At 34.5% G+C, this 27,193-nt stretch overlaps 1 protein-coding gene across 1 annotated transcript; it reads left to right on the top strand.

The window, feature by feature from the left end:
• Positions 1-24,339: 24,339 nt before the first annotated feature.
• On the top strand, positions 24,340-26,865 carry LOC149236639 (uncharacterized). The gene is made up of 2 exons (XM_089461590.1): positions 24,340-24,612; positions 26,412-26,865. Exons 1-2 carry the CDS (start codon positions 24,408-24,410, stop codon positions 26,540-26,542), a joined length of 336 nt encoding a protein of 111 aa, XP_089317716.1. The 5' UTR covers positions 24,340-24,407; the 3' UTR covers positions 26,543-26,865.
• Positions 26,866-27,193: the final 328 nt, after the last annotated feature.

Below are 27,193 nucleotides of genomic sequence, written 5' to 3'. Positions count from 1 at the left end.
TCGATAGTCAATACCCCTTTCTTTGTATTTGTATTTTCATAATTAAATAAAAAAGAGTAGAGTATAAGCCTCACCTTCTAATTAGGTTTTCTCTTTTATGATACCCCCTGAGTTATATCTTGTATTAAATTATATGATTTTTATATTCTTTTATGGTTTTCAATATTTATATGTATTTAACACTAACAAAGTGTTGAGACATGTTAAAACCCTGATCTGAAATCATTATCAAGCTATGTTAAACACCAAGTCACTAGAAAGAGGGGGTTCCATCTTTTTAGCATTGTATTGTCTCATGGTAGAGTAGAGCATTTAAGAGTTAGATTTAAGAGCATAACATAAGAACTATTTAGAATACAATGTCAAAAAAAACTCTGTAATAAATACTCGTTTTTTCTGTATGTAAAGTTTCATAATTAAATAAAAGATAATAGAATATAAGTCTGCTTTTTAATTATATTTCTCTGATATCATATTTTCTAAATTACATCTTTTATTAAATCATATAACTAATATTTCCATTTACTTATTTATTTTTAATTATTTTCAAATATTTGAATAATAAAATAATAAACAAAATTAAAATTCAACAAATAAATTAAATAATAAAAATTCAAAAATGGCAATGTAGGCTATAATAAATTACTTCGGGTGAATATCTACAATAATTTATATATTGTTTCACAATAACTTAAACTGAATAGATGTCGAAAATCAGCGCTCTGCAACTAGGGTTCTGGAACGCCTCTGCAACAGCGCAACCTGGTCTTATCGCTGCCTCTTCTCAACGTCTTTACACCACTCCATGACTGCAGCCTGCTGCTATTCTCTGCACCACAACGGCTTCCCCCAGGGGGGTTTTCAATTCCTGCCCCCTTTTCTGAAAGCGATACTCAAGAGATGAATATGAACGAGCCTCCAGGGCCTGAACTGGATAAAACGGACAACAGGGACCCTCGGATGCAGGAAACGACAAAAGATTCCTCTAAGCAGCCTGACAGAAACAATGAAGAGCAAGAAGGAAAGTCCAAGCAACAGGAAAAGCCAAAGTTTACCTCATCGACATGTAGACCTGTAGCTGCTGAAAGACCCAAAATAGAACTTCCCAGCCACAGAATCAATGGTCGGATCCAATACATGAAGGACCATGCGCTCATTGGAAAATTCATTGGATTCTGGCCAACGGAAAAAGCCTTGCAAGGATGGATCTCAACCAAATGGAAACCCAAAGGACAGGTTACCTTGCAGCTAGGCCCAAAAGGGTTTTTCACGGCGATTTTTATCTGCATCGAAGATCAAAATAGGGTAATGGATGAAGGTCCCTACTTCTTCAACTCTGCTGGTCTGTATTTAAGAGCATGGAGAGAGAGATTCAACCCCGACAAGGAGGATCTCAGCTGGGGCCAGTATGGATCAGGCTATATTTGCTCCCAACGGAATACTGGGATGAAGAATCTCTCAGAGACATAGGGAAGGGGCTAGGAGAGTTCGTCAAAATTGCTGAAGAAACGAAGATGAGTAGATACACCTCCTACGCACGCATCTTTGTCTTCATGCACCTGGACCAAGCCCTTCCGGAATTGGTAAGTCTCTTCCATGATGACTATGAATGGATTCAACCCTTAGTTTTTGAACATGTTCCCTTTCGCTGTCGCAATTGCCATGCCTTTGGGCATCTGTTTAGGGACTGCCCTCTCAATGCAAAACCCCAAGACTCTAATCCCTCAGGCAAGGCGGACCATGAAGGCTTCACTAAGGTTGCAAGTTGTAAAAGATTGCACAAAAAACCTTCCTCTGGGAAAAAACTCCAGCAGGATGCTGCCTCCATCCCTTCCACGAGCAACAGCTTCGAGGTCCTTGCAAAAGCTCCAGAAGACCCACCCTTGAACTCTGCATCATTCCCTCTGCCGATCATCCCATCCCCCTTAATCCCTCCTTCAGCCTCCTCTCCCAATCCCATGTCTCCAAAATTCCTCAGTGGGACTCCCAAAGTTTCTCCAAAAAACCCTAATTGGAAGTCTAATGAAATGGATGTTGACGGTCCCCATAGCCAAACCATGCACTTAGCTCTCATCACAGAGGAAAGCAGTCAAGCGCAACACATGGATGAAGAACTGGAAAGCATAGATTTGGGCGGTCTAGACATTTTTGAGCTAGAACAAGTATGCAGACAGAAGGAATATGATAAGATCCAGGCGCATCAGCTCAGTACTCTGGAAGTTATAATATCTAGAGCCTATCAGCAACAACAACTGGGAATATAGCCGGGAAGTCAATGGGATGACTGCCTCCTTCCGAAAGACTCCAAAAAATGCGGAAGAAAGACAGATCTCCAACGAACTATTGCCATAGGGAAAATCATGGTTGACTCAAGCATATACGCTAAATTGACAAAGTATTACAAGCCCACCACTAACAGTGAATCATGAAGCTCACTTCATGGAACATAAGAGGGCTCAATAGGCCTGGGAAACTCAGAATGATTAAAAATATGATAAAGCAGGAATAGCCCCAGATATTCTTTCTGCAAGAAACAAAATGCAACAACAACACTCTCGGAAACATCCTTTCAAAAGCTTGGCCAGGTTGTCACTCGGTTGCAGTGGATGCATCAGGTGCATCTGGAGGCTTGGTAATTGCCTGGAATACGCAAGCAATAACGCTTTCAAACTTCCATGCCTCCCATCACATTATACAGGCAACGTTCCATATAATTGGCACCAACATTCATGGTCATATCACAGATGTTTATTTTCCACAGGAAGCAGCCAACGAAATCGCTCTTCTAGACACCATAGAAGCACTTAACTTCAATAGAGATCATCCTCTATGGATCACTGGAGGAGACTTCAATATGATCACAAATTTAGAGGAAAAGAAGGGAGGTCGAGCCAGGATGGAACAGGAAAATGACCACTTCAAAGATTTTATCCACAACAATATGCTAATAGATATGCAAACCTCCAACGGAATGCACACATGGAGCAATCGTCAGGCGGGGCGGCAACAAATTGCTTCAAAACTTGATAGATTCCTCATCTCGGACAATGCAGTGCATCTAGGCGACGACCTCCCAGCATCTATACTTCCATACTCTGGATCCGACCATTGGCCTATCTCTCTACAATGGCAACGGCCAGGAGACTCGACCAGACGTCCATTCAGATTTGAAGCTTTTTGGCTCTCGCATCCCACCTTTAATGACTTCATCAAATCCAATTGGAACAACTTCCCTGTGCCAGAAGGATAAAAAATGTTCCTTTTCGTGCTAATGGCGAAAGGGCTAGGTCGTCATATCAAGCAAGCCTTGCTATCCCAACATCTCAAAGGAAGTTCCGTTCACAATTCTCCAGCCATTACTGACCAAAAATTCATTGATGACAACATGCTTTTCGGGTACCCTTCTGTCCAGGAAGCCTCCATATTTAAATTGCTCCTGAAGGACTTCTCTGAAGGACTTAAAAAACGAGGGGTATTATTAGACTCGAGAAGCCTCAACTTATGCTTTTACACTGAAAAGTTACCTTTCTCAATGACTCATTATCATCTTTAACCACATACCTTGAGATCTGGTAAAGGACTCTCCATAATCTACTTAATTAAAAAAGAGGGGTGTTATTAGGCTAAATGAGTCTCTAACTTATGCTTCTAATAAAGCAAAGATGCGGGGTTATGTTAAGTTGGTTCATTGTTTAATATTAAGTATGTAAGCTAGGGTGAGCAATGATATTATGGGGACGACTAACTTAAATTCTTTTTTTGCTGAATAGTAAAAGCATGTTAATGTGTCTCATTATATGGAAAAAGCAAAAAAGTATTCAAAAAAATATGAATATAAAAATATTAATTAAATGAGTTGAGTTTCATACTTGTTAATTATAAAAAATAAATGCTAAATTTGTAACAAAGCTAACTGAAAATAAATTTTGGTAAAAGCTATAGTGAACCTATTTAATGGGTTCAGAAAATATAAATAATGTTATAAAAAGCAAATACTAAATTTGTAAATAAGTCAACTCATAGTAAATATTAGTAAAAGCTATGGTTAATCACTCACAAAATATAAATAACTTTTTTAGATATGGAGGTTTAAATATGTAAAGTTAAATGAAATGCTAAACTCTTTAAAAATATATATAAAAATAGAATTAGAATTTGTAAACAAATAATTTTATATATTATATTTTGAATAATATAAAATATGTCATTATAAAAAATTTAAAATATATTTTAAAAAATTTCAAAAAATAATTTTAACATTTTGTTATATTTTATTTTCAAATTTCTATTAAAAAAAATTGATTTTATAAACTTGAAAGAATAGTTTCTTGGGTCGTGGTTTTATATATACAAAACGATTATCATTTTTACTAGTATTTTAATAATAATTAAAAAATATGCTTCCTTTTTATTTTTAAATTTGTTTAGCAATCTTTAGAATGTTTACAACACATCTCTTAAAGAAATTGGAATTAAAATGCATAAATCAATAGAGAAATGGGGGGTCTCAGTTTTGTCACTACTTAAAAATTTATGTAAAATATTAATGAATATCTTTTAAAGAAAATGAATAAATTAGATAAAATATATATATATTAAATTTTAGAAAAAATATGACATGAAATTGAATTTAAATTGACATGTTTTGTCTTCTTTTACCACCACCTAATTCTTCATGATTTTGTAAATTTAAGAGTAAACATTCCATCTCCATTTATTTTTATAAAACTTCTTTGCCACAAAAAGGGAAAAATTGATACACATTAACATGCTTTTACTAAGCAAGATTCATACCTTCTATTCATTAGAAACAAATTACATATAATACAACTACCTAAAGAAACTTGAGGGACATAAAGTCAACTATCCACTCAGGGCTTTGGTACTAAGCCAAAAGCTTAACATCTAGGCCACGGGCCCACAAGTTTAACTACGAGACCTTCAAAATACAAACAAAAGCCTAAACCGGCCAATCTGTTTGCAAGGCTCTGACGGATGAGACGCAAATCGGAGCCAAAAAAGGCATATTCTTGGATTCCAAAGACGGACCTGATGAAATAATAGAAACCATACTAAACAGATTTCGAGTCTGAATGGTGGAATAAACTTTGCCCATGTGAATCTCCCGAAATATACCAATTCCAACCTCAAGGCTCTACATGCACAGAAGATAACAGTGAATCTGGACCGAAATTCAAAATAACCCAAAATTGCCACCCGTCCCTGCTAGCCCGCGAGATCTCCCGCAATTCAATCCCCGGCAGAGTCCATTTCATACGAACAATCTTGACCGTATATCCACACACAGAGATCCAACGGTAGAGCATAATATCACACCGAACAAGCTGACCAGACGTTAGTGTGTGATGGAGGGTGGTTTTCCAAACCCTCTCTCTACCACATGCAGAATGTTGGATGGGATTGCTACAAAATCGCTAAAAACGTTTCCCACTTAAGAGCGGTGCGAACATCCAAAAACCGCCAAGGAAGCAGTTTTACTCTACGAGGCCCAAAAATGTAAAGATTTTGGTTGCCGGTAAAATAAGGATTCCTTCCATGCCTGCTCAACTTTCTTGCCTAAACCTGGACCCCAGAAAATAAGAGAGGCTCTCCATTCATTACGGAACTATGGTATCCACTGCGCTCACGCTAATGAACAATGATGTTCATCTCACTAACTTCAGGTATTTTAGTGGCCAGCCTGTGATTTCCATAGAAACAACTATTGTATTTTATTGAGTTCTTCTTGTAGTTCATGATCCTCCAGGTCCATCTCATTTTGGGTCATTTCCTGATCTATCTCCAGTTCTGCATCACTCATTATGGCTTCCTTCTTATAATCGATGTCCTGTGCGTTTTCCCGGTTTTCTTCAGATTCCTTGTCCGCAGGACTTCCTTCCATTGCTTGATCTTCTTTTGAGATCTCTTCATCTTCCTCAAGCACTTGGAATTTGTTCTGACTGATTTGTTGACCTTCATCTTGATGTTTTTTTGGTCCTCTTTTGCCGCCCTTTCTAAGATTCACCACTTTCTGAAACCTGTATGTTTCCTTCATTGTGTTATTTTTGCTCTTGCTTACTACTTTACTGAGCGGAAAATCTCTGAAAAGGTGTCCATGTTCATGACATCTGCCACAACTGAACGGAATGTGCTCATAATCTACTGTTTGCACCCATTCTTCATCAAAAACTTCCAAGATCACCTCATCCGGTAGAGCTCTTGATAAATCCATTTCCCCACATATTCTCGCAAAGGAAGTATATTTTTCTTTTCTTGTGGCTTCAAAAGCTTTTACAAAACAACTTAATTTATTGCCGTTAGCAGCTAACAATACATTTTGCCAATAATCAAGAGGTAGAGAATAGAGTCTTACCCAGACCGATACTGAAGTAAAAGTTTCACGTTTTGGAACAAAATTCATCATCCATGTCCGCATGTAGAGTCTAGTTGCTGCATAGAAGTAAGGTCCTCCTTCAAAAACTCTTTGATCAATATATATGCAAATCAAAGCCACCCTTTATTCTTCAAGGATGATGGTTATAGGCTTTGGCTTTTTAGCTAGAGGAACTAGATTGCAAAATGAGGTGTGGTTTGGTAAGTCTTGTCTTTTTGAGCTAGTTGATCCTATTCTTTCCTAGTCGAGTCCTTATCCTATTCTATAACATTACTAAGTCACCACCACCGTGTATTTTTTTCTCCAAGAAGATTTAATAGAGGGGATTTCCTCTTGTCTTAATTCACAAAAATTTTTAGTGGTTTTACTCTTGATATTAGGGGGTTTGTTGGGGAGAGGTTCTATGTCTCTCCCTTTCATCCCTATTTGAAGGGACCCATTAGCACACCATCTTATGTGCCAGTGTTAGGTAGTTCCCTTTGACACATTCCAGCTCAACGACTCATCACAAGTCGCCCCTCGACAATAACACGGTGGCCCCGCCTCCAGAAAGAATTCATATGTCATACATGGTTAGTCTAAACTTGTCAGAGATATTTAAGCTTATTAATGACCCAATTTCTTATGATCTTACTTATCGTACAATGTCATCTAAGATCCCCTGAATATTACTTAATCCCAGTTTCCGTATATGCACGGTTTTCGTATATGCGCAATTTCTGTATATGGAATTTGCACATCTACGATGCAGATACACGAACGACATGCATATACGGAAGATATGCACATACAGGAAAGTTAGGGATATATGGAAGACATGCGCATATCTTTCGTATATGCGCAATTTCTGTATATGCACATATCTTCCATATATGCACAGTTTCCGTATATGCATAATTTCTGTATATGGAATTTGCTCATCTACGATACAGATACATGAACAACGTGCATATACGGAAGATATGCACATACAGGAAAGTTAGGGATATACAGAAGACATGCACATATCTTCTGTATATGCCCAGTTTCCATATATGCGCACATCTTCCGTATATGCACAGTTTCCGTATATGCGCACATCTTTTGTATATGCACAATTTCTGTATATTGAATTTGCGCATGTACGATGCAGATACATGAACGACGTGCATATACGGAAGACATGCACATATAGGAATGTTAGGATATACGTAAGATATGTGCATATCTTCCGTATATGCCCAGTTTCCGTATATGCGCACATCTTCCATATATGCACAGTTTCCGTATATGCGCAATTTCTTTATATGAAATTTTTACATATCTTCATTTATGTATCTGCATCGTATATGTGCAAATTCAATATACAGAAATTGTGCATATATGGAAACTGTGCATATACGGAAGATGTGCGCATATACGAAAACTAGGCATATACGGAAGATATGCACGTCTTCTGTATATCCTAACATCCCTGTATGTGCATGTCTTCCGTATATGCACGTCATTCATGTATCTGCATCGTACAAGCGCAAATTCAATATACAGAAATTGCGCATATTCGGAGACTGTGCATATCTTTCGTATATGCACAGTTTTCGTATATGCGCAATTTCTGTATATGCAATTTGCACATCTGCGATGCAGATACATGAATGACGTGCATATACGGAAGATATGCACATACAGGAAAGTTAGCGATATACAGAAGGCATGCGCATATCTTCCGTATATGCCCAGTTTTCGTATATGCGCACATCTTCCATATATGCACATTTTCCGTATATGCGCAATTTTTGTATATGGAATTTGCGCATCTACGATGCTGATACATGAATGACGTGCATATACGGAAGATATGCACATACAGGAAAGTTAGGGATATACGGAAGACATGCGCATATCTTCCGTATATGCCCAGTTTCTGTATATGCGCACATCTTCCGTATATGCATGGTTTCCGTATATGCGCAATTTCTCTATATGGAATTTGCACATCTACGATGCAGATACATAAACGACATGCATATACGGAAAATATACACAGACAGGAAAGTTAGGGATATACGGAAGACATGTGCATATCTTCCGTATATGCGCATATCTTCCGTATATGCACAGTTTCCATATATGCACAATTTCTGTATATGGAATTTGCGTATCTATGACGCAGATATATGAACGACGTGCATATACGGAAGATATGCACATACAGGAAAGTTAGAGATATATAGAAGACATGCACATATCTTCCGTATATGCCCAGTTTCTGTATATGCACACATCTTCCGTATATGCACAATTTCTGTATATTAAATTTGTGTGTGTACGATGCAGATACATGAACGACATGCATATACGGAAGACATGCACATACAGGAATGTTTGGACATACGGAAGATATGTGCATATCTTCCGTATATGCGCACATCTTCCATATATGCGCAGTTTCTATATATGCGCACATTTTCTGTATATGCGCAATTTTTGTATATGCGCAATTTCTATATATGGAATTTGTACATATCTTTGTTTATGTATCTGTATCGTATATGCACAAATTCAATATACAGAAATTGCGCATATACAGAAACTGTGCATATATGGAAGATGTGCGCATATATGGAAACCGGGCATATACGGAAGATATGCGCATGTCTTCCGTATATCCTAACATTCTTGTATGTGCATGTCTTCCGTATATGCACGTCATTCATGTATCTGCATCGTACACGCGCAAATTTAATATACAGAAATTGCGCATATATGGAGATTGTGCATATACGGAAGACATCTGCATATCTTCCGTATATGCACAGTTTCCGTATATGCGCAATTTCTGTATATGGAATTTGCGCATTTGCGATGCAGATACATGAACGACGTGCATATACGGAAGATATGCACATACAGGAAAGTTAGGGATATACGGAAGGCATGCGCATATCTTTCGTATATGTCCAGTTTCCGTATATGTACACATCTTCCGTATATGCACAGTTTTCGTATATGCGCAATTTCTGTATATGGAATTTGCGCCATCTACGATGCAGATACATGAACGACGTGCATATACGGAAGATATGCACATAAAGGAAAGTTAGGGATATACGGAATACATGCGCATATAGGATGCAGATACATAAATGACGTGCATATACGGAAGATATGCACAAACAAGAAAGTTAGGGATATACGGAAGACATGCGCATATCTTCTGTATATGCCCAATTTCCGTATATGCGCACATCTTCCGTATATGCACAGTTTCCATATATGCACAATTTCTGTATATGGAATTTGCGCATCTGCGATGTAGATACATGAACGACGTGCATATACGCAAGATATGCACATACAGATGAGTTAGAGATATACGGAAGACATGCGCATATCTTCTGTATATGTCTAGTTTCCGTATATGCGCACATCTTCCGTATATGCACAGTTTCCGTATATGCGCAATTTTTGTATATGGAATTTGTACATATCTTCGTTTATGTATCTACATCGTATACGCACAAATTCCATATATAGAAATTGTGCATATACGGAAACTATGCATATACGAAAGATGTGCGCATATCCGGAAGATATGCATATGTCTTTCATATATCCCTAACTTTCCTGTATGTGCATATATTCCGTATATACACGTCGTTTATGTATCTACATCTTATATGCGCAAATTCCATATATAGAAATTGCGCATATACGGAAATTGTGCATATACAGAAGATATGTGCATATCTTCCATACATGCACAATTTCTGTATATGCGCAATTTTGTATATGGACTACCCTTTAACTCAAAAACCTTCTCCGACCTCTGGACTGGATTCATCTAAGGCAAATGGCTTTACCAAAGTAGCAAATCGCAGGAAATCCCACAAGAAACAGACCTCAAACTCCAAAATGCAATATACTAGCTCCTCCAAGCCCTCTACAAGCAACAACTTTGAAGCCATAGCTAACCAAACTGACCCAAGCTTGGATTCTCCCACTCCACCCGAGACAGAGTTGATGAAAGATAAACATTTGAAGCAGGAAGATCCCACAGCACCTCAGGCAGATCCTCGATTTAAGGGAGCCTCCTCCTCAGATAAGCAAAAGGTACGAGCATGGAATACTCAAGTTATGGAAGTGGATGTCATATCTTCCGTATATGCACGTCGTTCATGTATCTGCATCGCAGATGCACAAATTCCATATACAGAAATTGTGCATATACGAAAATCGTGTATATACGGAAGATGTGCACATATACGGAAACTGGGCATATACAGAAGATATGCGCATATCTGCCGTATATCCCTAACTTTCTTATATGTGCATATCTTCCTTATATGTGCATATCTTCCTTATATGCACGTCGTTTATGTATCTGCATCATATACGCACAAATTCAATATACGAAAATTGCGCATATATGGAAACTGTGCATATATGGAAGATGTGTGCATATACGGAAACTGGGCATATACGGAAGATATGCGCATGTCTTTCGTATATCCCTAACTTTCTTGTATGTGCATATCTTCCGTATATGCACGTCGTTCATGTATCCGCATCGTAGATACGCAAATTCCATATACAGAAATTGCGCATATATGGAAGATGTGCGCATATACGAACATTGGGCATATACGGAAGATATGCGCATATCTTCCGTATATCTCTAACTTTCTTGTATGTGCATATCTTCCGTATATGCACATTGTTCATGTATCTGCATCGTAGATGCGCAAATTCCATATACAGAAATTACGCATATACGGAAACTGTGCATATACGGAAAATGTGTGGATATACGGAAATTGGGCATATACGGAAGATATGCGCATGTCTTCCGTATATCCCTAACTTTTCTGTATGTGCATATCTTCCGTATATGCACGTCGTTCATGTATCGGCATCGCAGATGCACAAATTCCATATACAGAAATTGCGCATATACGGAACCCGTGCATATATGGAAGATGTGCGCAACCTGTGCATATATGGAAGATATGCGCACATCTTCCATATATGCACGGTTTCCGTATATACGCAATTTCTGTATATGGAATTTGCGCATCTGCGATGCAGATACATGAACGACGTGCATATACGCAAGATATGAACATACAGAAAAGTTAGGGATATACAGAAGACATGCGCATATCTTGCGTATATGCCCACTTTCCGTATATGCGCAATTTTTGTATATGGAATTTGCGCATCTGCGATGCAGATACATGAACGACGTGCATATACGGGAGATATGCACATACAGGAAAGTTAGGTATATACGGAAGACATGCACATATCTTCCGTATATGCGAAGTTTCCGTATATGCGCACATCTTCCGTATATGCACAGTTTCCGTATATGCGCAATTTCTGTATATGAAAATTGTGCATCTACGATGCGGATACATGAACAACGTGCATATATGGAAGATATGCACATACAGGAAAGTTAGGGATATACGGAAGACATGCGCATATCTTCCGTATATGTCCAGTTTCCGTATATGCGCACATCTTCCGTATATACACGGTTTCCGTATATGCGCAATTTCTGTATATGGAATTTGCGCATCTACGATGCGGATACATGAACGACATGTATATATGGAAGATATGCACATACAGAAAAGTTAGGGATATACGGAAGTCATGCGCATATCTTCCATATATGCGTATATCTTCTGTATATGCACAATTTCCGTATATGCGCAATTTCTGTATATGGAATTTGTGCATCTACGATGCAGATACATGAACGACGTGCATATACGGAAGATATGCACATATAGGAAATTTAGGGATATACGGAAGACATGCACATATCTTCCGTATATGCCTAGTTTCCGTATATGCGCACATCTTCTGTATATGCACAGTTTCCGTATATGCACAATTTCTGTATATTGAATTTGCGCGTGTACGATGCAGATACATGAACGACGTGCATATACGGAAGACATGCACATACAGGAATGTTAGGATATACAGAAGATATGTGCATATCTTCCGTATATGCCCAGTTTCTGTATATGCGCACATCTTCCGTATATGCACAGTTTCTGTATATGCGCAATTTCTGTATATGGAATTTGTACATATCTTCGTTTATGTATCTGCATCGTATATGCGCAAATTCAATATACAGAAATTGCGCATATATGGAAATTGTGCATATACGGAAGATGTGCGCATATACGGAAACTGGGCATATACGGAAGATATGCGCATGTCTTTTGTATATCCTAACATTCCTGTATATGCATGTCTTCCGTATATGCACGTCATTCATGTATCTGCATCGTACATGCGCAAATTCAATATACAGAAATTGCGCATATATGGAGACTGTATATATACGGAAGACATGTGCATATCTTCCGTGTATGCACAGTTTCCGTATATGCGCAATTTCTGTATATGAAATTTGCGCATCTGCGATGCAGATACATGAACGAGTGCATATACAGAAGATATGCACATACAGGAACGTTAGGGATATACGGAAGGCATGCGCATGTCTTCCGTATATGCCAAGTTTCCGTATATACGCACATTTTCCGTATATGCACAGTTTCCGTATATGCGCAATTTTTGTATATGGAATTTGCGCATCTACGATGCGGATACATGAACGACATGCATATACGAAAGATATGCACATACAAGAAAGTTAGGGATATACGGAAGACATGCGCATATCTTTCGTATATGCGCATATATTCCTTATATACACGGTTTTCGTATATGCGCAATTTCTGTATATGGAATTTGCGCATCTAAGATGCAGATACATGAACGACGTGCATATACGGAAGATATGCACATACAGGAAAGTTAGGGATATATGCAAGACATGTGCATATCTTCCGTATATGCGCATATCTTCTGTATATGAACAGTTTTCGTATATGCGCAATTTATATATATGGAATTCGCGCATTTATGATGTAGATACAAGAACGACGTGCATATACAGAAGATATACACATACAGAAAAGTTAGGGATATACGGAAGACATGCACATATCTTCCGTATATGCCCAGTTTCCGTATATGCGCACATCTTCCGTATATGCACAGTTTCCGTATATACGCAATTTCCGTATATTGAATTTGCGCGTGTATGATGCAGATACATGAACGACGTGCATATACGGAAGACATGCACATACAGGAATGTTAAGATATACGGAAGATATGTGCATATCTTTCGTATATGCCCAGTTTCCATATATGTGCACATCTTCCGTATATGCACAGTTTCCGTATATGGAATTTGTACATATCTTCGTTTTTGTATCTACATCATATATGCGCAAATTCAATATACAAAAATTGCGCATATACAGAAATTGTGCATATACGAAAGATGTGTGCATATACGGAAGATATGCGCATGTCTTCCGTATATCCTAACATTCCTGTATGTGCATGTCTTCCGTATATGCACGTCATTCATATATCTGCATCATACACGCGCAAATTCAATATACAGAAATTGTGCATATACAGAGACTGTGCATATACGGAAGACATGTGCATTCTTCCGTATATGCACAGTTTCCGTATATGCGCAATTTCTGTATATGGAATTTGCGCACTTGCGATGCAAATACATGAATGACGTGCATATACGGAAGATATTGACATATAGGAAAGTTAGGGAGATACAGAAGGCATGCGCATATCTTCCGTATATGCCCAGTTTCCATATATGCACACATCTTCCGTATATACACAGTTTCTGTATATCCGCAATTTCTGTATATGGAATTTGCGCATCTACGATGCAAATACATGAACGACGTGTATATATGGAAGATATGCACATACAGAAAAGTTAGGGATATACGGAAAACATGCGCATATCTTCCGTATATGCGCACATCTTATGTGTATGCACAGTTTCCGTATATGCGCAATTTCTGTATATGGAATTTGCGCACCTACGATGCAGATACATGAACGACGTGCATATACAGAAGATATGTACAAACAGGAAAGTTAAGGATATACGAAAGACATGCGCATATCTTCCGTATATGCCTAGTTTCCGTATATGCGCAATTTCTGTATATGGAATTTGCGCATATAGGATGCAGATACATAAACGACGTGCATATACGGAAGATATGCACATACAGGAAAGTTAGGGATATACGGAAGATATGCGCATATCTTCCTTATATGCCCAGTTTCCGTATTTGCGCACATCTTCCGTATATGCACAGTTTCTGTATATGCGCAATTTCTGTATATGGAATTTTCGCATCTGCGATGCAGATACATGAACGACGTGCATATACGCAAGAAAAAATGGGAGGAAGATGCAAAGGAAGTCAGGAAGGGATACCCCTAAAGGACTTCATTCAGAACAACTGGCTCATCGACCTACCCTTCAATAATGGTGTATTTACTTGGAACAATAGGAGAGCAGGTAAGCAGCAAATCGCTTCTCGTCTGGACAGGTTCTTGCTCTCAGACAATGCTATTCATCTTGGTGGAGACTTCGCAGCCTCCATTTTGCCTCTTTCAGGATCTGATCACTGGCCCATCTCCCTCCATTGGTTGCGTCCATTATAACTCCTAAGAGTTTTGTTTTAGTTCTTTTTTGTTTTGGAACAAGTAAAGGGGAAAAAAATTATTTTTGAATTAAAAAGTAATTTTGTGAACATAATTTCATTTGTTTTTAGGTTCTCTCTCCTTAGATTGCATCAATTAAGTTATTAATTCTACTATTATTAGTATATTTATTTTTGTTACTAAATTATCCCATCTATCATTAATTAATTTTTTATTTACTTAATGCTTTTTTAAAGTCTTTATTATTATTATTATTAACTCTATATTATTAATTTTCATTAATTAAATTAATCCATTTATCATCACTCATATTAGATTCCATCAACTAAGTTATTAATTCTACTATTACTAGTATATTTCTTTTTGTTACTAAATTATCCCATCTATCATTTTATTTTTTATTTACTTAATGCTTTAAAAAAATTATTAACTCTATATTATTAATTTTCATTAATTAAATTAGTCCATTTATCATCACTCATATGTTTCCCTTTTTTTTTTACTAAATTATCCCTTTTACCATGTTTTTTTTCTTACCTAATTGGTGTTTTGTTCAAATCATCTTGCTCCTTAATGCCACTATGGTAGGATTTGAGCAATTTTTTCCCATCAATATGACTTTGCACTTTTTAATTAATATCATCCTTGCTTTCCATTTTTCAAACTTCGTTGAATTTAGTTTCTTTTTCAATTAATTATCTATAATTAATTAATTGAACAAATTTCCTATAATGATTATATAGAATTTGAAATTTGTTATCCTATTTAATTTTATAGTAACTAATCAGAAATTAATGTGTGATACAAAATTATGAAATGACCTATACTTTAATTAATGCTTCTAGGAACCCGAGGATATACAACCCATTTTTTTCTAAATGCTATATAATTGGGTGATGACATTGGGTATATTATAGAAGGTGTCTCATTATGTATGGTTTTTATGATGTATTATGGTGGAAAGGGAGATAAGGTTGGTGTACCAACTACACAATAGCATTAATGTATGGTGGTTTCAAGGAATATGATGATTTTGGTGGTGCCTATGTGAGTTAAAAAAAGTGTGATATTGGAAATTTAATGTAAAAATTAGAGCTCTTAAATCAATTTAGTGGGATATTTTATATAATATATATGATAAGTAGTGTAATGAAACAAATGTTTTAAGGTAGCATAGTTTTTGTCACTCAAGTTAGAAAATATGTGTTGGGAAAATTTGTATAAAAGATTATAACCTACATTGGTCAATGCTAAATTAATAGTGGTCAATAAGTAAATCCTATAGTCTTGCTTTGGAATGAACTAATAAATTGATATTTAAAGTAGATAAATTAATTGTTTTCTCCAGCATAGAGATTTGCATAAATTTTGATGAGTAGTAACTACAAAAAGTTTACATATTTACAATTTTTAATCTTACATAAGTGTTAAGAAAAACATATATATTAGTGAGAAGTAATTCATGTAAGTATATTTATTTACATGGTATTTCTATTCATTTTTTTATACAAACACTTACTTAAATTATAATAATAATAAAATTGATAATAAATATATTATTTATAAAAAATCTATTTTTAAATAATTTTCTTCCAATTTTAAAATATATATATATATATATATATATATATATATATATATAATAAATTTATATAATATATAAGAGACATAAAACGCATAGTGATGTCTTTCACATATTTATCATGCTTTAATATTATTACCTATTAGTCTTATTAGATGCTTAATCCATAATACAATGATGACGTGTTCCTAGCAAAATGTATTATTACCACTATGTAATAATGTATAAACATTTATCATAATAGTAGTCTCATAGGTCAAATATTATATTAATGTTGTAATAATAATAAATCATGTTCTTTTCAAAATAACATAACCTATCAAGCCCAAATTATTTCAATGATTCAATCTCGTATATGTTCATATAAAAGATACATATTATTTAATATCGCCATATGGGATTTTTCAATGCAATCATGATGATTCATAAAGTGAACTATCAAATTCAATTTCAAAATATTCAGGTTATTTTTTATGAATTAAATTTTTCATATGAAGTCAAGTTTCACTAGCACAACTAGTTGAGGATGGTCCTCATCAGCAAGGTGATTTAGGATCAAACCTCATGGGGGGTGGTTGTGCCCTGTGCTAAGGGGAGGAGACATGCTAAAAAATCCAGTAAATTAAGGGTTGGTGTGACCTAGGCCGGGTGCGATCCCCGGGTGACTTTGACGACTTAAATGCCCTTAGGTCATGGATCCTCAAGCCATGGGTCAAGCTTGGAGGATCACAAACAACTTGAGAGACAAAGAAACACAAAAATTCTCCATGTGAAGACTGTAATTTGAGTAGGTGATTAGAACCCATGCAACTCATATTGTTCCCTTACTACTTGAATTTAATAAGTTTTTTTAAATGGTTTATCACATAGATACCAAATGTTGAAGTCATTGAATTTCCAAGATGATCTTTATTCCACGTAGATGTACTGTGTAGAATCCACCTTCTAAATTATTATTTTTTATTTGTAACTTTATTTTGTAATATTTTCTTATGTTATGAAATCTTTTTCCATCTCCCTTATATCTATAACTCATTATACGAGCAAATTTATCCTTTTTATAACATTGACATCTATAAAGTTATGGCTCCTATTGAAATGTATAAATATGGTGACATCAAACTTTTTTACATGGCCCCTTAATTTCAATGTTTGTAGTCATGCAATGCTTGTTATGGCAACTAAGGATATCATAGGAAATTCTTCTTTTAATTATGTACTTGCCTCACTATATTTGTTATTGTTTTCTTCTTCTTCTAAATAATTGATGGACATGTCTAAATCTCATTATTTCTTAGGTTCGTATTTATACAATTTCTTGTCTATATATTGACATCATTGTTTGTCATCCTCTCTCTGGTGGGGTGGCATATTTTTATTAAATTTTTCTAAAAAGTATTTACTTAACTTGTTGGTGAAATGCTTATTTGAATTCTCTATCATTATAAATTTATTATATTAGATCTTCTTCTTTTTTTCAACTATTTTCATTGTTGGTGAAGTTTCAAGAATATTTTGAAATCCCTTATTTTTAATTCACTATAGACGTAAATCTTCAACCTAATTATGTATCTTTTTAACAATTGATTCATCTTTTTCTTCATTATAACCCATTTTAAATTATTCATCTATGAATGTCTTCCACTAAAACAAGTAATTATTATATTCTTAGACCATCATAAAAATTAATCATAAGCCTCTTCTTCCAAGTAATTTTAGGTTGTATTTTTTCCCTTTTCCAAGATGAGGACTTGATTTCTTAGGTTAATTGTAACTCCTAAGAGTTTTGTTTTTAGTTCTTTTTTACTTTGGAATAAGTAAAGGGGGAAAAAATATTTTTAACTTAAAAAGTAATTTAGTAAACATAATTTCATTTTTGTTTATGAGGTTCTCTCTCCCTTTTTGTTGTCTTTTTATTATTAGATTCCATCAATTAAGTTATTAATTCTACTATTACTAGTATATTTATTTTTGTTACTAAATTATCCCATCTATCATTAATTAATTTTTTATTTACTTAATCCCACCTATCATTAATTAATTTTTGATTTACTTAGTCCCATTTATCATTAATTAATTTTGTATTTACTTAATGCTTTTTTAAAGTCTTTTTTTATTAACTCTACATTATTAATTTTCATTAATTAAATTAATCCATTTATCATCACTCGTATATTTCCTTTTTTTTACTAAATTATATCTTTTACTATAGTTTTTTTCTTACCTAATTGGTGCTTTGTTCAAATCATTTTGCTCCTTAATGCCACTATTGTAGGATTTGAGCAATTTTTTCCCGTCAATATGACTTTGCACTTTTTAATTAATATCATCCTTGCTTTCCATTTTTCACACTTAGTTGAATTTAGTTTCTCTTTCAATTAATTATCTATAATTAATTAATTGAACAAATTTCATATAGTGGTTATATAGAATTTGAAATTTGTTTTCCTATTTAATTTTATAGTAACTAATTAGAAATTAATGTGTGATACAGAATCATGAAATGACCTATACTTTAATTAATGGTTCTAGAACCCTGGAGGATATACAACACATTTTTTTATACATGCTATATAATTGGGCAATGACATTGGGCATATTATAGAAGGTGTTTCATTATGTATGGTTTTTATGATGTATTAGGGTGGAAAGGGAGATAAGGTTGGTGTACCAACTACACAATAGCATTAATGTATGGTGGTTACAAGGAATATGGTGATTTTGTTGGTGCGTATGTGAGTTAGAAAAAAAAAGTGATATTGAAAATTTAATGTACAAATTAGAGCTCTTACATCAATGTAGTGGAATATTTTATATAATATATATGATAAGTAGTGTAATGAAACAAATGTTGCAAGGTAGTTTAGTTTTTGTGACTCAAGTTAGAAAATATGTGTTGGGAAAATTTGTATAAAAATAAGATAAGCATGGCTAAAATAACTTCCAATTTTTATGAGTTTCATATTGTTCAATTTCCAAAACATTAATGAAATATTTTTCACATTTTTTACATTATGAGGATTGAGAGTGCTTTCTCTTAAACTCTCTAGTTTATACTCATATTAGATGTAAACTAAGGCAGCGATATAAATTAAATGTTGGGTAAATGGAGAGAGGCATGACTATATACTAGAGATCAAAACACTTCATCATAATACATTGAATGTTGCTAAAATTTAAAAAGCCATAAAAATAACTAAATTATGACATTATTTTAGATTATTATTATTAATAATACTAATAAAAAGATTATATATATATATATATATATAGAATTACATTTTTATCCATGGAGATTTATCCGACTTTATGAGAAAGTATTATAGTTCATCAATACCACATGCCCCAAAAAAAAATATTCAAATTAGTTTTGTATTACCAATTTTTTGACCTTTTAAATAATAATAAAAATAAGATCTTAAAGTGTTTCTTTATATGTTTTTCAAATATAGAAATAAAATGATAAAAAAATTCTAAATAATTATTTCCTATTTGAAAGTTTGATAAATCATTTTTCATAACTACCATCATCAATTTCTGTAAATGATGAGATCTTGAAGTGTTTCTTTATATATTTTTCAAACATAAAAATAAAATGCTAAATAATTATTTACCATTTGAAAATTTGATAAATCATTTTTCATAACCACCAGCATTTCATCAATTTCTGTAAATATATGTTGAAAATATTATTTAAAGATACCAAATTTCATTCTACCAAATTCTAACGCTATACTAAGTACGCCAATTAATAAATTATTCTTTAAATTTTTTAATATTAAATTAGTTTCAATTAATATTTGGTACCGAAATACATTTTGCTCCAATTTTTTGTGAAAAAAAAAAAATCATTCATATAATATCATTGAAAATTACATTTAATATATATGTGTGTGTATTAGTTAATAGCCCCATAAATAACAACCATTTAGCAAAAAAAAGCTCACATAGAGAAAAAGTGAGATCTATGAACAAAAGACACCAGAAAAGAAACGATTGATAACTATTCGCAGAGTGGTACAAACAGTGCAGCCCAAAAGATCATAAAGATGTTGACAGTAAGAATCTGTAATCACAGACATAAAAAGAGTGGATAACTCTGTAAAAGAGTGGATAACTGTTCGCAGAGTGGTAGAAACAGTGAAGCCCAAAAGACAATAAAGAAGTTGACAGTAAGAACTTGTAATCATAGACATAAAAAGACAACATGCCGAAACAGAATAGAATTAAAATTTTATGTTTAAAAGGTCCATCTACATAAATTTTTATTTTGATTTAAAAATTTAATTTTTAAAATAAATTTATCCACTTATTAAAATAATTCTTTATTTTCTTATTCTTTTATCAATATCATGTAAATCTTTCTTTTCTGATTCTTTTATCAATATCACCGCACCCACTGCCATGAAGCTGGTCCAATTGAATGACAACCAATATCCAACATATTAATAGAATATATTAACATGAAAAAGCAACCTCATAAAGCAACTGAACCAGAAGCATCTTGGATAGATTCTTTTGTACTGGAAATATAATAAAATTCAAATAAATGAAATCTATATTATAGAAAATATTTTAATTTTAAAAGAGAAGTTTAGAAGTTGGGGTTATCTTTATTGTGTACATTTTGAAAATAATTTAAAATTTAATTAGAAGTAACCAGATTAATTGGTTGTGTATTTCAAAAATATACTGAAATTCCATAAGTTAACCTCACTGCTATGCATTGAATGTGGAAATATTTTGAAATCTACAATCTGAATAAGTTCAGCTCACCCCGCATCCTGCCAGCTAAATATGAAATGGAAATTCTGAATCAACATATACTAAATAAGCAAAGAGCAGAGCAGCCTCACTAACCCCCTGTATTTTTAAAGACATACTTAGCACCTGGAAGCAATTTTTGGGAAAAAAAAAATTATGTATTGAAAAGTCCAAAGAATACAGAGATTACATGTGAGAGACATTGTTGTACCTTATTGTGAAGTAAAAATGTGATCAGCAATCTAATAAAAGAAAGTTAATACATTGAAACTGTCCTTGTAGCCCCTTTATAGACAAAACAATGGCTAAAGTTATATTATTGTAGCCTAAGTCATTTAAACTTGTTGGAATGTTTAGCCTTCAAAGTAGCAAACCTAGTGGGTTTAGTGAGAGCAATGCTAGTTGAGCATATATGCTCTATGTATTGTTTGCATGACTTGAACCCACGTGCTTTCAAGTCCTTTGGCGTGATTTTGGTCCTTTTAACCATAGCATCAACATTTATCTTTTTTGTTTTCTGTGGAAATTAAAACATTATCAATAAATATCAAAATCCACATAGATATAATGAAAATATGCGGACCATGTAACGAATATGAAAAGACAATGCATTGACTAGCTATCAATAAATATCAAAATCTATATAGATATAATGAGAATATGGGGAACATGTAACGAATATGAAAAGAAAATGCATTAACTAGTCATAAAAAATATGTCAATGTTATTATGAGCTAAGATATGTAGTATATAACTTACCTCTCTTGATTTATCTTGAAGTTTAGGTGAATGCCGCAATGGTTGAGGAGAATGTGATTTTTGCTGAGTATCATGTCCACCATCATACATGTGCAAAGGTGTTTTAGGTGATGTATATTCATTACTTTGAACATTAGATTATACATAGATATAAGTATGACTCAAATAGAATTAAATGTAAAAATATGATAAAATTATAAGAGTATAAATAAATATAATCTTACCTTGCATTGTGACATTGGACGTGAAGATGGTTCTAGCATTTGAACCATTTCATTTCCATTCTTCTTAAGGCTTCGACAAGGGGTTTTCATTGATTGTGATGGTTCCAAAGGGAACACCTGCACCATAAATACGAAATAACACACACACACATATAATCAAAACAAATCAAGGATAACGATATATAATACAAAACATCCATGTCTCATCCCATCATTCTGGTAAAACATAACAATTTATATATTAATGTTTTTAGTGGAATAGGTTATATGGATTAAAAACTTACTGGCCAAATAACCCCTTGAAAACCTTGAAATCTAGGTGAGCATCGTAATAGTTGGTGGCTTGAACTTGGGAATTTTATTGATTAGGCTATGCATATCAATAACAATGAAAAATTAGTATACAATTATAATAAATATAAATATTATTTAATGTTAAAATGTCTAAAAAATTAATATATGCAAAAAAATGGACTCAACTGTGTTGTAATTGTCCTGGTTAGTTTCATCAAAGTTTAATATATGGTTGTGCCCATCTAATCCTTCTTCCCCCACATCATCAGGAACCTCAGTCCTTACTTTCTCTTTTAAAGCAATATCTATGCGCTTCATTGTCTCCATACGTCTACGAGGTAGACTGTGATCCGAACGTTGAATTTTTTCACAAATCCTTTGCTTTGAAGTATCATTAAGCTGATCAAATGTAACAACTGACTATGAAAACAAGTTTCAATGAATTTAGTCCACAACAATAAATTAATATTAATAGAAAACATATACAGATAAATACTAATTAATACTTACAGCTGAAAGAATTTCCTCATTGACAATATTAATAAAAAATCATATACAAATAAATACTAATAAATACTTACAGCTGAAAGAATTTCTTCATTGATAAATCTTTTATATGCTTGTTGTCGTGCACGACATAGCCTTGCATCTAAATCATATTGTATTTTGGCATTTTGCCTTTTAACTGCACTTGTTGATTTGACTGCCCATGTAGCATTTGCATCTCTTACTCAACCTCTTTGATGTGGAGGAATTGGTGGGAGATTGTGGGTGGTAGCTCGATGATGATTAAGGCCAGATAGCTTAGATCGAAAGTTTCCCGCACAGCCACCAACAAGACAAGTGAACACTTGGTTGGTGCCTTTTATAGTTACCTCCCATTCACGTCTATTTTCCTCCATTTTCTTACTTCCTTATAAATGAATATGTAAACAATAGTGTTGTTAAAAACATCATAAAAACACTTTAAAGTAAAAATCAATATTCATATCTATTTTTTTGTGGTTACCATAACTATCAACTTTTATAAAATATAGGCCAAAATATTTAAAACAACTCTTCAAGATTATTGTTATATCAATTTGCATGATTTGTAAATGTTACAGTTTTAAGTTCTTGTTAGATCAATTTACATGCTTTGTAAATCTGACAGTCTTAAGTGAACATAGGTTGGGATAAGTGGTCTCATTGGGACTACATGGTTCCCAACAAAGCCAGCCCCTCATTAATAAACCTTCTTTACAGTCCAATAAATATTTTTTAGAAGAAAATGTTGCCCTCTCTAATTGACTGCTATCCTTGTGTTAAATGGAATTCCCCGCATCCAATATACATAAAAGAAATAACATTACATTTTTTTTATATATATATGAGAAGAATAGTTGTTAAAAGAACTGACTCTTTAAATCCGGAATTTGAACTCTGATGGCCACACCACATTTTTCTTGTGCAGGGGATTTCAAATTTGTTGAGTACCACACTTTTATTTTCCTCCTCAATAAGGATAGCTTTAAATCCTAGATGGGAAACTTGTATTTATTAAACTTACTCAATGATTCCCCTTTGTGATGTTAATTTTGGGCAGATCCGTGAAGATATTGGACTGATCCATCAGGTTACAAGCCTTCTTGCTGATCACTCAAAGCCAATTTGTTTAGAGCAGTCCACTTCTAATCCCCATTCAGAAAACGCATCACGAGCACTCCCCCAGAATCAACTTAGCATGCAGCCTCCAGATGGGATTGTGTTCGAAGAGCAGAATGTTAAAGCAACATAATATAACTCAGACAATGCCCACGAGAATGCACACCTCCCCATGCAAGTTTCAGGGCTACAGAGCGAGAAAACAGTTACAGAGTTTGGACAGAATGGCAGCGAAGTAATGCAGTTGGATATGTCCCCAGAAGATTGTTCCAATGATATCGGTTCTGAGTTGCAGGTCACAGGTGGAAATAGCTGTATGCAGGTCAAGCATTCAACTAACGCCTGGCCAGACATAAGTCATGGACTTCAATCCTCAGGTAATTGGGACACAATCGTTGATATAGGTAGATCTGTCTCATTTTCTCCTACTTATTTTCCAATTAGTTGGATAATGTAATCTATATTTATATAAGGAGTAGTCTTTGACCGTATATATGGGTTTACTATTCTCAAAAACTCTGGGCACTTCGTTGCGAAGAATTCACCTATCAAATTTGTTGTTTTAATAAATCTCTGCCAAATTTTAAACAAATTAGATTGGAAAATAATTTTCCAAAAAATTACACTTAAAACTACTCACTTATGAAATGCCATTTGTTATTTCAAAATTTGCATGGTAATATTTGAAATTCCATCAATATATGATATACAGGAGAAGATAAGAATATATCAACATCTTTCATTTATTCTCCCAAGAAAATTAGATTAAAAGAAAAATTAAATTACGGATGTTCAACAAGAAGACATATCTATTAATTATTGTAATAGATTTTATTTGAAATTTAGAATAGATGGAGTCCATTAATGTGTTCATGGGCAACTTATTGATTTGGTGGTTCGGCTAAATTGATTTGGTCAAAGGTTAGGGTAGTATCATAGTTTGGGTAAATTTGATTCGGTCAAGTTACGGGTGGTCTTCAAGCTCCAAGTTTATGAGAATCCATAGTTTTTCCCATAGGATTCATCTTTAATTTAGCCTATTTAAAGGAGGAAAGACTCCATGTAAATTGCTTCAGGTGATCAATGGTTTTTCCCATGGGATTCATCTCTAATTTAGCCTCTTGAAGGCAGAAAGACTTCAGGTAAATTGGTCCAGGTGACCGTTGGTGGTTTTCAAGCTCTAGGTTTATGAGAATCCATAGCTTTTCCCATAGTTGCCAAGTTCGGATTCGAATTCAATTCAGTACGTTAAAAATTCGAATTAAAAAAATTTAATTCAAAAAAAAATCGACAGTAGACACCTTAATTTCTTTTTTATTTTTATAAAAACAATATTTTTTGTTCATTCTTTTCTAAATTTATTTTAAATTAAATATCACACAAAACTTCTATAATTTTCAAAACTTACTTTTAAAATATATTCTTAATTCAAACACTTATTTATCTAAAATATTCATATTAATAAATCCATATACATTTAACAAATATATAATAACTTACCAAACTTATCACTCTTCTTAAAATTACCTCGTAAATTCTTCACATGTTAACAAATTCTTTCTCTACCCATTTTCGAGACTCTTAAGTGATAAATTGGTAAAGTTTCACATTTTACTATGATTTTTAAATTTTCCCATTCCTGATTATTTTTAAACTTGTAAATTTCCCATTTCACTATGCTTTTTGATGTTCTTTCCTCATGCGTGGACGCCATATACAAGTCACAAGCTTCATAAATTAAATCGGATGCCACAGCCATCCAAAAACAAGTAATGATGCACAGAAGTGTTGGAAGATTGTTTGATGTTGAGATTGTGCTGCAAGCGTTTTATAAGAGATAGTTGCGATTAATAACCGGTAAGGGAACTCCAAATAATTCCATTGATAAGGAATCCAATGGCGGAGAAGGGGAGCCTAAGATCACTGCTACATGTCATCCGCAGATGCTTCATGCATGCATGCGCGTCGTAGGGTGAACAAGCGCTTGTTTAAGGTGTTCACTTTGTAGGGTGGACAAGCGCTTGTTTAAGGTGTTCACTTTGTAAGGGTCCGTAAATCAGTTTTATCCTTTGACGCGCGTGGCTTTCTGCCCTCCTGGCCCCTACTTCTCCTTTCGTCCGGTGTGGGGAGGCTTATGTCTGTTATCCCAATTACTGTATTTGCCTACATTGTCCAGGTACTCAGCAATACCTTCATCAAGGAAGCGATGATGAAAGTGGTCACTACTCCAAAACAGTTTCAACCATACTACAACAACAGCGGCCGAGCCAATGGACAGAGGCAACGACCTTGCAACTGATACACTGAAACGTCAATCCTCAGGATGTTACGCAGCGATGTGCTTTCTCCAGTTGGACGGGCAACAGCGGGTTTTTAGTCCAGAAGGCAGTGAATGCCCACGGGGCGTTGAAATACATTTTGTTCAGTGTTCCCAGCCTTCGTAGTAGAGACAGGGATGAAAGCTCACCCAAATTAAGGGAAGGTGAGAATGGTTGTAGGGTGCGGAGAAACGGTTAGGACGACATCACTGTAAATCATGTACTCGCAGAGCGCAGACGCAGGGAGAAACTGAACGAGAGGTTCATTATTCTGCGCACACTGGTGCCATTCGTTACTAAGGTACCTAGTTAGATCTACTCTTGAAAGCCTTTCGCTGTGAAAATATTGAGAAATTTTAGAAAATAGAAGAACTGTATCCTCAGCTCTTCTTTATCTTCATGAAGAATGGGAGCAGAAGGTAGTGCATAGAGATGTCAAAGCAAGAAATGTGTTATTAGATGCAGATTTGAATGGTAGGTTAGGAGACTTTGGGCTTGCTCGCCTATATGAGCATGGGTCAAATCCTCACACCACCCATGTAGTTGGAACTCTTGGCTACCTTGCACCAGAGCTTACGCGCACTGGTAAGCCCACAACAAGCACTGATGTGTTTGGGTTTGGGGCATTATTGCTTGAAGT

The sequence above is a fragment of the Pinus tabuliformis genome, chromosome 8 (genome assembly GCF_031772625.1).
Source record: "Pinus tabuliformis cultivar Carrire ecotype Pingquan chromosome 8, CPIR1, whole genome shotgun sequence".
Taxonomy (NCBI): Eukaryota; Viridiplantae; Streptophyta; class Pinopsida; order Pinales; family Pinaceae; genus Pinus; species Pinus tabuliformis.
This window is presented reverse-complemented; position numbering and strand designations above follow the sequence as displayed.

Bases quoted from the DNA above. Each gene is read 5' to 3' on its own strand.
- LOC149236639 (XM_089461590.1), top strand. From the start codon at position 24,408: ATGCAAGTTTCAGGGCTACAGAGCGAGAAAACAGTTACAGAGTTTGGA. The intron at 24,613-26,411 runs GTAATTGGGACA...TACATTGTCCAG, and splicing joins TCATGGACTTCAATCCTCAG to GTACTCAGCAATACCTTCAT.